Source organism: Capra hircus, chromosome 14 (genome assembly GCF_001704415.2).
Source record: "Capra hircus breed San Clemente chromosome 14, ASM170441v1, whole genome shotgun sequence".
NCBI lineage: Eukaryota > Metazoa > Chordata > Mammalia > Artiodactyla > Bovidae > Capra > Capra hircus.
In genome coordinates, this window is record NC_030821.1 from 59,722,940 (window position 1) to 59,733,389 (window position 10,450).

The window sequence follows — 10,450 nt, forward strand, 5'->3', positions numbered from 1 at the left end:
AAGAAATCTGTAAAGTTCTTCACAGCAGTTCTTTTTTTCAAATTTGAGAACTCTGAAGTCACCTTTCTCTTTTCTTTTCCAACTTGAATCATTCCAGTTCCTCTCATTTTTCTTCACAAAACATGCCTTAAACTTTTTCATTTTCTCTGACCTATTTAAATTTCTTGACATTTTTCTAATGTTAAAGAGATTATAATTTCTAGGAAAAGTACTGGAGAGCCAGCTGAGTGGTACAGCATCATTTTCTACTCATGAGGAAAAATGGTGAGTCCTGTCCTAAGGAAATACTTGCAAGTTCATTAGATAGATGTTATAAGCAAAGTAGATTCAATACATTTGGCACACACACACACACACACACACACACACACAAACATTACAAGATTGTTGTGACACTCTTATAATCATACTTTCATCAAATCAGCAGTTAAAATTAATAAATGAAGTAATCTATGTCTATTCCAGTAACTCACTAATACCTTCAATACACATTTTGCACTAAGTTGACATTAAAGAACGGGAGGGAGAGATGTAATTCCTGTCCTCAAGGCATTTATGATATCTTAGGAGGAAAATAAGAGAAATAAGGAAATACACATGTTCAAGAGAAAAATGCATAGAAAGTTCAAAAAGAATAAAAACCGAGTCTGTAACTGCTGGAAAAATGGAAGAATACAGGAGTGATGAAAGTCAAATTGGATTATCCAGTGGCAAGATTTCTAGGGTAAGATCATTCTGAAGAAGTGGGAAATTCTTAGAGGTATCTAATCCACGTCCATCCCATGTGCTTCATCTTTTCATAAGGAGAAAACACTGATGAAAGGCTGCGCTAGTACTGAAATCAGAAATCTGCTTGTTCATCATGGCTTTCAAGATCAGTCCAGTGTAATTAGTTTTCCTCTTCCCAAATGAAAAGATTTTCATCTTCAAAAATATAAAATATTTCTAAGATATTTCTGTTGCTAACACCTAAGAATGTCTCAACTTGGCAAAACAGGCGGGCTTGGCCAAGCATTTCAAAGGACAAATGGTAGCTGTGTTCTCTGACTACTTGGTTGAGATTCGTTCCTGAGTTCTGGAATCTGCTGTTTAGTAAGTTGTTGTTCTCATCAACTACTTCAAAGATTTCCTTTGTCTGACTGCTGGGGTCTTGTGTATTTGAATTCACCTGACCCACAACTAACAACAACGTGTGCAAGAAACTCTTTAAATATGACTGAAATTTATTGAAATTATTTTCCTCCTCTAAGCGCAAGCAGTTACTTTGTTTTAATTTTCTCCTTCTGTCCATCAAGTCAAGTGTGTTATTAAAATGAGCCCAATCGTGTGTGTTTCCAACGGCATTATCAGTAAGTGCTCTTCTACTTCTTGTTTTATTGTTCTTGTCTCTGAACATGGTTCTGCTTGACTGTCGTAAACATGGGTGTATTTTCATCCATAACTGGAGACTCAAAGAATTTTCAACATCAGAATCTTTGCAATATGCAAATCCTCGGTGTTCCTCATTTACAGGCTGGTTAATCACAGTTAGTATCGGGCAATGTTGACCACAGATATTATAGAGTTTATCCAAAGAGTCGCCTTCCTGAAGGGCGCCATGAATTACATTACTACCAGCCAACGGTTGGTTCCTAACAGCACCATCACAGACAGGATGGACTTTGTTACCAGCAGATGCGAAGACATGAGTGGCAGACGTACACACTCTCTCTGATCTAAGGTTACCCTTCTCCTCTGCTGGGTGATTGGGTTTTCTCTCCTGAGCACAAGCTTCATCTTGACTATCCAGCTCATCGTCATGGAAGGGCTCCGAGTCACTACAATGAGGCACATTAAAATAATTGCATCTCAGCTCAGGAGGCTGAGTCAGTTCCTCTAGCTCTGAGGAGGATAGTTCAGCCATGTTTGGGCCTGGAGCCAAGTTTCCAAAATGTGAATACGGAACCTCGTTGCTGCTATTATCCAGTAGAGTATCCACTGATGTGGTGTCTGCATGGCCACACGGGCCAGAACATTCCGGCGATGATACTCTTAGCAAATGATTTTCTTTCAGGAGCCACTTGCCTTTGTCAATCAGTACTCCCTCTTCCCTGTCCCTGAGGATTCTTTTATGATCATTCTGTGTTGTATCATGTTCTGCAATGTCTTCCCTGGGAGAACTGTCCCTCACGTTATTAACATCACATTTATCTCGTTTTTGCTCCGGAAATTTCTGCAACACAGTTGAATTACTAGACACCCGTTCCAAAGAGCCAAGTGACTGACCTTCAGGATCATAAAGACCTACTTTCCCAGTGCCCTGAAATTCCACAGAATCACAAGGATAAACCTGAGATGTGTGTGTAGATCCAGCAAAAAAAGATGGTCTCATCATCTCTGCTTTACCATAAAGTTTCTCTATTGTCCTTTTAACAAATCCTTTGTTGCATTCTTTCTCGGGGATCATCTCCTCATCACTGTCACTGGGGTCATCGCTGGATGTTTTGTATGACTGTTCATTCTCACTGTTTTGTCTATAATCTGACCAATCAGAAGTTCCTGACCTTCTTAGGCTGTTTTTAAAATTAAGAGGAGACTCTGCAGAACTTCCAGCTTCCAAGCTTTCCACCATCTTTCTGACTTTTGTTTTAGTTTCTCCTTCACTGGGCTCCTTTTCTGTATTTTGCTTAGAATCATAGCAAAATACTAAAGATGGTGGTGTCACCAGTTTCCTACTGATTGTCTCACAAATTATACCATCCTTTCCTTCTGCATCATTTCTGCTGGACACGTCGATCAATTCCAAACTTTTACTAGCCTCTAACTCCTTTTGGATCAATTCTTCAGTCACTTGCCCCCCTGAATTTACCTTTATATTAAAGATATCAGTGTTCTGGTTTTCTAATTCCTCAAAAGATTCCATTTCTGAGACGTTTCTTTCATTTGATGTCATGCTGTTGGTTGTTGAGCCTGGTTCTTCAGAAGTCTTTGAATCCTCCTTATCAAAAGATGTATATACATTTTTATCCTGAAATTTCTTTAATGAACAACTTCCAGATTTATCTAAAAAACTATGTTCTCCATCAAGTTCTGATTCAGTTGTATTTTGGAAAGAGCCACAGTGGCTTAAACTACTGATATTTTGGTGTGACACCAACATATTAGAGCCGTGTTTACACTCAGGGTCTGCCAAAATATTTCTGTTTTTCTGAATTTCATCAACTCTTTCTAACTCTTCGGTCAATTCCAAATTATCAGCTCTCTCATAGCTATGGATTTGTTCATAAGCACAACCTTCATGAGAAGACACAGCATCAGTAAGTGAAGAGATGTCTCCTAAGAAACAAGCCTTGTTCATGGAAGTCTGATCCGTGGTACAGTCATTACTGGAGAAAGAATCTTCAATGAGGTGACAAGTCTCTTTTGGAGGGTAAGTCTTAACTACAGTGCCCATTTTACATGGAGAGTGAGTCACTGCTGTAACACAGACTTCAGAGACTTCCTCACTGGCAGTATGGCTTCCATCTAAAGAGATTTTCTGTGTTTTCTCATTTTCAGCACACTGAGGAATTATCTGAATGCTGGGTGTAGAGCAATTTGCAGAAACACCTATTGGAACCACATCCTGTTCTTTCTCAGTGAGTCCAAAGTGATTCGTGGTTGATTCCACTAAGCTGGCCACGGCGGCCTTCAAGTCATCAGCTTCCTCTGTGACGGCAATGTGCTTCAGCACCTCCAACAGTGCAAGTGTTTCTGAACTTCCACTGGTCGCCTTGAGAGCGTCACCTGGACAGAAGCTATTCACACCTCCCTTTAGGGTTAGCACCAGGAGCCAAGCTAGAAGTACATTAGTGGAGGAATTACATATCAAAGAAGGGAAAGGAACTTCTGAAAGTGAACCTGGCATCTGAACAACTCCATTTCGAGCCTTGGGACTGCTAGGAGCCAAAGCTTGCAGCTGGCGAAGCAGCTGGACTGGTGACAAGTGCTGTGGGGCGTCCCCTTCCAGATCTACCTGTACGGCAGTCTCTACGCTTGGCCCTTTTGCAGAAAGGTTTATGTCTTTGTAAACAAGGCTCATCTCTTGCCCTGACTTTGCAGCAGATACTTGACTTTTAGCATTAGGATCATCCATAGCTGACTGTGACAAAGTATGGAATTCATGAACAGAAAGCAAGTAAGTATCGTTCAGAGAGTCAGTCTGGCTCTCACGGTGATCCTGCATGAGTTCTTCACTGCTATCTTTGTCAAAAGACATACCTACTTTCTTATCTAGATCGTCTCCTGTCAAACTGGCACTTTTAGTTGTGTGTCTATTACTTTGCATAACAGAATCATTTCTTTTGTCAGAACTAGTGCAGGAACCGTTTCCTAGAAGAAAACCGTTGTTGTAACTCGCCACACTCCTCTCCTTTTTGTATACTGGAGCTGACTTGCCAAGCTGCAAAGCTGCTTGTGGACTTAAGTTCTGCAACCATCTTTGTACGTAACTTTGAACTGAATGATGGGTAACATTCTCAGGAAAAACAGCTTTTTCCAAAGAAGCCAAGGAATTTGCCCTAGTTGTGACATGCTGCTTACTTACAGTAGTATCTGATTTCAACTTATCCCTTTTTTGTTTTTTCTGGCTCCTTAAAGTTATGTGTGAGTTATTAACTTTTGAAACTAAACTCCTCCTTGACGTTCCTCTCAAATACCAAGATGCTGTTTCTGCCTGAGACTCTGGCCCACAAAAAGCACTGGGTTTTTGCTCAAGGAAGTTAAACAAATGAAATAAATTTTGATTTTCAAAGGTATTTTTGCAATATCCAACCTCATTATGGGAAAACACTTTCTCTCCTTGATTAATTTCTCTTTTTGTAGGTCCCCCCAAGTTTACTTTGTTTAGTGGTCTGGATTTTCTTCTGGCTAAAAGTCCTTGAACCTTAGGTTTATGAATAGAATTTAATTTATTTCTATGGAAATTTCTGGAATTCACAGGATTATTACCTTTTGAAGAAAAATAATTTGATTCAATTACTGTATCACTTGCATGGAGGTCTTTCTCACAAAGTATGGCCCCTTTGAGGGGACTACATGAATCTCGCAATATGGTTTCCTGTGAAATTCTACCTCTTGTGTTCATTCTCTTACTCTTCCTGGGGATTCTTTTAGTTGCCATCTCTCCAGCCTGATGCTGAGAATTTATCACATGCTGCTGAGATTTCATCTTTTTTTTGCTAGCAACTGAGGATGAAATCTGCTTTTCATTTTCTGGAAGTTTTGTTAAACCACAGTGAGAAAATTCATGAATCAGTTGGTCGATTCTTGCAGTGACAGTAGAGGATCCTACTGAAGCTGGGGTCTTGGAAATAGTTTTGTCAGTTCCAGGGTTGTTACTTGAAGAGTGAGCTGCATCTGCTAAGAAAGGGCTGGATCTATCATCGGTGTTACCATAAGTTCTTAAATTCCTGACCCTAGCTTTGTTGTCTGCTGTGACATTATCAACTATTCCTTCCTCCACAATGGAGTTTTCTGATGTAGTCTGTGGCAAGCCACCATTATGGGACATCTCTAACATCTTCTGACTTGTAATTTCTACAACACCAGCACTTACTGCATTTGATTTGAGCAACCTGCTTTCCTTTTTTCTTTCTAAAGATGATGCTACCTGCTCATCATTATCAACTTTAACAACTATGGGTCTGTTGGACACAGATGACATTTTACTGCAAGAATGTGTGACCATGTGATACTCAGACTTGTTTTCCCAATCTTTCCTTTCTTCATTGTAGGAAAACTGCCCAATCATTTTCTCTTGAACCTCAGTTTCAGATACTAAGGTCACACTCCCTATCACAGACTTCTTCTGCCTCATTCTCCTTGGTCCAGGTGTAGGGGGCCTGTAGAAACGATGTTTCACTCGATCCTGAGTTCCCTGGGTGGCATCTGTGTCCATAACAGGGTTCTCCCAGCTGGTAGAACTGCAAGTTTCAACATCTTGATCTTTCACTTGAGTGTTCACCTCCTCCGCTAGACTGTCCACCAGACTACCACCTTTCTCCAGAGGTGAGATGTCTGTGGACAATGAACATGCAGTAATCTTTACACCAGATGATCGATCATCCGTTCTCCCTGGGAGACTGCTTATTTCACTTTTTTCACCATTATTGGACAGATCAGCTCTACAGAGAGTGGTTGTCCATTTTATGGTTTCCTCCTCTTTTATCTTGAATCGAATTTTCATCTCAACTGTCATAGTGCCATCTTGATTAAAAATAATTGATTTCTCAACATCATCTTCAGAAGGATATATCAATAAATTCTGAGAATCATTTTTTTCTAATGCCAAGTAATTTTCAGAAGCAAAAGAATGATCTGAGTAGCAATCATTACTCTGCATTTTCTCAGAAGAAAGAGAATAAATCTGAGACGTTGGGCTTGAAGGTACATGTGTGCTCACTTTCAAGATTTTAAAAGTAAAACACAACGTGGAAGAGAGAGAAGTCATAAATATCCAATAGAGGAGGCAGCAAAGAAAGAAAAGAAGAAAATGAACAATTAGTATGAAAAATACCCTATTTTCTAAATGTCATAGTAAGATGTTGTTAAGTTTCTCACCTCTATGTATTCATTTGGTCACTTTAATTCATGGTAATATCTGGTACATTTCTACAATATACTCTTTTTAAAAGAACTTAAATTCTACTTCAGTGAGGAAATTCACAGAATTGTACTTAAGTCTTAATGAGTTTAATATGGTAATTTTAATAAAGTATAAAGTAGAAACTGCTAAGGATTCTAGCAAAAATTAAGAGGTTTCTGTGAGGTTTGGTTTTGCTGTATTATTCTGTTTCACAGTACTGGACTTGGGGTGTAATCCAGTGCTGCTTACCTATCCATATAAGCAAGGGATAGTTTTATGGTGGTATTCATCTTCCTATCAGTATGTATCAGGGAGAGGTATCTATAGCATTACCAAACTGAAAACAGTTTTATACTTTATTTTAAAGGCAAAATTAATTTAGTAATAATTATTAATCTAACATTATCTTCTATAAACAGTACATTTAATTTAATGTCAGTCACAAAACAGAAGCGCGCTAATCACAAACCCAGATATCTAGATATTTTTTTAACATGCATCTCTAGCAATGACCTTGGCACTCATGCTTCCTCAACTCAGTCAAATTACTGCCTGTAGCTTGTATAGATGTGCACATGCTTGCGCTGTACTGTGCTCAGTCGCTCAGTCGTGTCTGACTCTATGTGACCCCATGGACTGTAGTCCACCAGGCTCCTCTGTCCATGAGATTCTCCAGGCAAGAATACTGGAGTGGGTTGCCAAGCTCCAGAGAATCTTCTTGACTCAGGGATTGAAGCCAGGTCTCTGTCGTCTCCTGTACTGGCAGGTGGATTCTTTACCACTGAGTCACTTGGGAAGCCCTGTGCATATGCTTACCATCAATTCAGGGTATAAGGCTAGAGATACTTTCTCTTATTTTGGGAATACATTTACCAAAATTGTAAATGAAAATGTTTCACTCATTATAATAAAAAGTGAATCTAAGGGCCTATGGCTTTTACTAACATAACTTCAGAAAGTGGAGCATGTACGTAGTTAACAGAATTTTTTTTAAGTCAATCAATCTGAGCTCAGCTGTGCTACATGGTATTTATTATATATAGAAAACTCAAAACTACTGGTGCGTTGCTTACTCATATCCCATAGAATTTAGAATTCCTCTCTAAATCAAGAAATGATGGCATTTTGATCTTTTATCTAGGTATTAGGTACAAAACGAAAGAAAAAGAAACTCATCAATTTAAATAGATATATCGTTGATTGATCTGAAAAACAATCTTTCTAAAATTATTAATCTCTCTGACTCTTTGCAGCTATAAATAGAACCAATTTCAGTTTAAAATGTTTTGATCCTCTCTTTTTCTGTGATGAAGGAAATTGGTCATTTAAGATGAATTGCTGTTGTTGTTTTTGAGGTTAAAACAAAACAAAACAAAACTTAGGGCTAAAAATAAGGGCTATATATTTAAGTGACTTACGTTTTCTGCTTTCTGACCTAGCATTTCCCTTGGGGTACACACGACGAGAGATGCCTGGTAATCTAGCAGGAAGCAAGTACTTTTGGATGTCATAATTTCCTGGTTTAAACGGTTCCCTTCCTGCTGCCACCACAGCTCCGGAGCTCAGGATCACAGCCTGCAGACTGGGAACCTAGGGGAAAAAAATCAAAGAGCTGTGGTCCTGACACAAGCAACGTGAAGTTCTATCCTTTCCATACAGAGTTTATGACAGATTGAATTAATTTAACAACCTCCACGGTTTGAAAGAGATACTCACCAACCATCCGTTGGGCACCAATGATGTATAGAAACTAATGAAGTACTAAACGAGGATGGGGGGAGAAGGGGGCATTAGACCAACATCCTCATTCAGCCCACAGCTGCCTGGAACAGATCAGAGTTCTGCCCTCATAACTAAACAAACCTTCAAAAGGTATGCGGTACTGCCTCTGTCCTACCCACCCAAGCACCCAGCTGGAAAAGGGCCTGACAGTCACTCCAGGACCGCGACATTGAGTGATTGTGGACACGCAGGTCCCAGAAAAATGCCTTCTGTCCCCAACAGAATAGCACTCTAGGCCACTCTTTTTTAAGAAATATCATTGAGATAACAGGGAACAGAAAATCTGACTTTATGTTGGATCTGTTTCTTTGACTTTAACCTTTGCTTTCCAGTTGCTTTTGTTATTATCATCACATTATCAGCCATTATTACATAATAGTTGGCCTCAGGGAACCCAGACCGACTGCCTGAATGCTCACCTAAAGTGCCTTTGTTCAGCTCAAGGGGAGACAATCTGACCTTGCCCACCTTGGATGGCTGCAGAAAAAGAAGAAATTAACATGTCCTCACCCCAGGCTGGCCCAGGCTGGAAATATTTTGCAAAAGTAATGGCTATTTTACTTTATTTCCTCACCTCCTCCCCCTCTCTATTCTATAAAAAAAACTGGCATACAGATTCCAATAAGATAGTTTGGAGCGGACACTAGTCTTCCATCCTCTCAGTCTGCTAGCTTTTGAATCAAGTCCTATTACTTGCCTCAACACCTCATTTCACGATTTATTGGCCTATCCTACAGTAACAGATTATGTGCCAATACCTTCTGTAAGTCAAGGCTCAGGGGAAAGAGTGGAGGAGAAAAAAAGAGGTCCTCCTGGACCATGCCTCATCTGAATCTGACCTCAAAAGGAAGAACATCCACCCAGGTGAGCCAGTGCCCTCCCATGCACACTGAAGCATGTTAGCATGCAACTGTGAGCCTGCACGAACGCTCTCACACATGCTCGCGCGCACGTAGGAAAAACCTTCTTACGGGAGGGGAACACCATCACATCACTCACTACTAGAGCTCAGATGTGAAGAGCCCCCGTCCCCTCAAACGCTCACCTTCCTTCCGTCTGTGGCATACAGCTTGGTCACCGGGCGCTGCATGACCTGTGTCAGGTACTGCAGGAAGACCTCGAAGCTCTGCGTGATCCTCCTGTTGAGCACGATTGCACGCCTCGTCTTGGGGTCGCCATTTCTGAAGACCACGAGCCGTCGCGGCGCACGCAGCATACCGGGAGCAGCAGGGGCGGGGCCTCGCTGCACATGCGTGCTGAGAGCTCGGCTGCTTAGCCAGGGCCGCGGGCGACGCCGGGCCTTGTCCAGGTCCACCGGCTGCACCTTCCTGCCGTGGGAGCACAGGTACGACTGACCGTCCTCCAGCTCTTCCAGGCGCGTGATGCTGTGCCTCCCGCGGGGGGTGCTGATGTTCCGCACCCCGAAGGGCAGGGGCACCTTGCCCGACAGGTTGTCCAGCAGAGCATCGAATGTCTTGAAGGAACGAGGGTTCAGCACCACCCGGACCCCGCCGAACTGAGGGTCTCCGCTCTTGTAGAAACTGATCCTTTTGGCCACAACAGGCTGGGTGATGCCCGACTGGCGAAGAGAAGGAAGCTGACCTTCAGAGGAGATCCGACGAACCATGGAGAAACTGGTGGAAGGAGTTTCGTTCATTTTGGTTGAGACCTGGGGAGGGAAGGAAATTATTCATCTCATGGTAACAGCACCAAGAGGAATACGTGCTGTTGCTAACACAGCTACTGATAGCTGTTCCTAAGATTTCATTCATTCACTTATTCATTCGTTATACTTTACTGTTTTGAAAGATAACTTTCAGGGCTTAAAATAAGAAGATATAGAAGCAGCAGTTAAGTAAGGGTGTTTATAATTGAAAGATTAAAAGCAGCCTAAAGGAACATCTATGGTCGTCTAGTGACTTGAGACTCTGCTCTCCCCATGCAGGGAGCCTGGGTTCCATCCCTCTTCAGGGAACTAGATCCCACATGCCACAATTAGAAATCTGACATGCTGCAACTGAGACCCAGCATAGCTAAATAAATTAATTAAATAAATAAAAATTA

General features: G+C 41.2%; 1 protein-coding gene across 1 annotated transcript; it reads right to left on the reverse strand.

The window, feature by feature from the left end:
• RP1 (retinitis pigmentosa 1 (autosomal dominant)) lies at positions 890 to 10,043 on the reverse strand. Its single transcript, XM_005688978.3, has 3 exons — positions 9,432 to 10,043; positions 8,023 to 8,194; positions 890 to 6,420 (listed from the first exon to the last, which is right to left on the reverse strand). The coding sequence occupies exons 1-3, from the start codon at positions 10,041 to 10,043 to the stop codon at positions 890 to 892; spliced, it is 6,315 nt and encodes a 2,104-aa protein (XP_005689035.2).

What these genes read in the sequence shown, in the direction of transcription:
- RP1 (XM_005688978.3), bottom strand. Translation starts at nt 10,043, where the DNA reads ATGAACGAAACTCCTTCCACCAGTTTCTCCATGGTTCGTCGGATCTCC. An exon ending in ATGCCACAGACGGAAGGAAG is followed by an intron (nt 8,195 to 9,431) that starts GTGAGCGTTTGA and finishes TTTTTCCCCTAG; the next exon opens with GTTCCCAGTCTGCAGGCTGT. An exon ending in TAGGTCAGAAAGCAGAAAAC is followed by an intron (nt 6,421 to 8,022) that starts GTAAGTCACTTA and finishes AAATCTTGAAAG; the next exon opens with TGAGCACACATGTACCTTCA.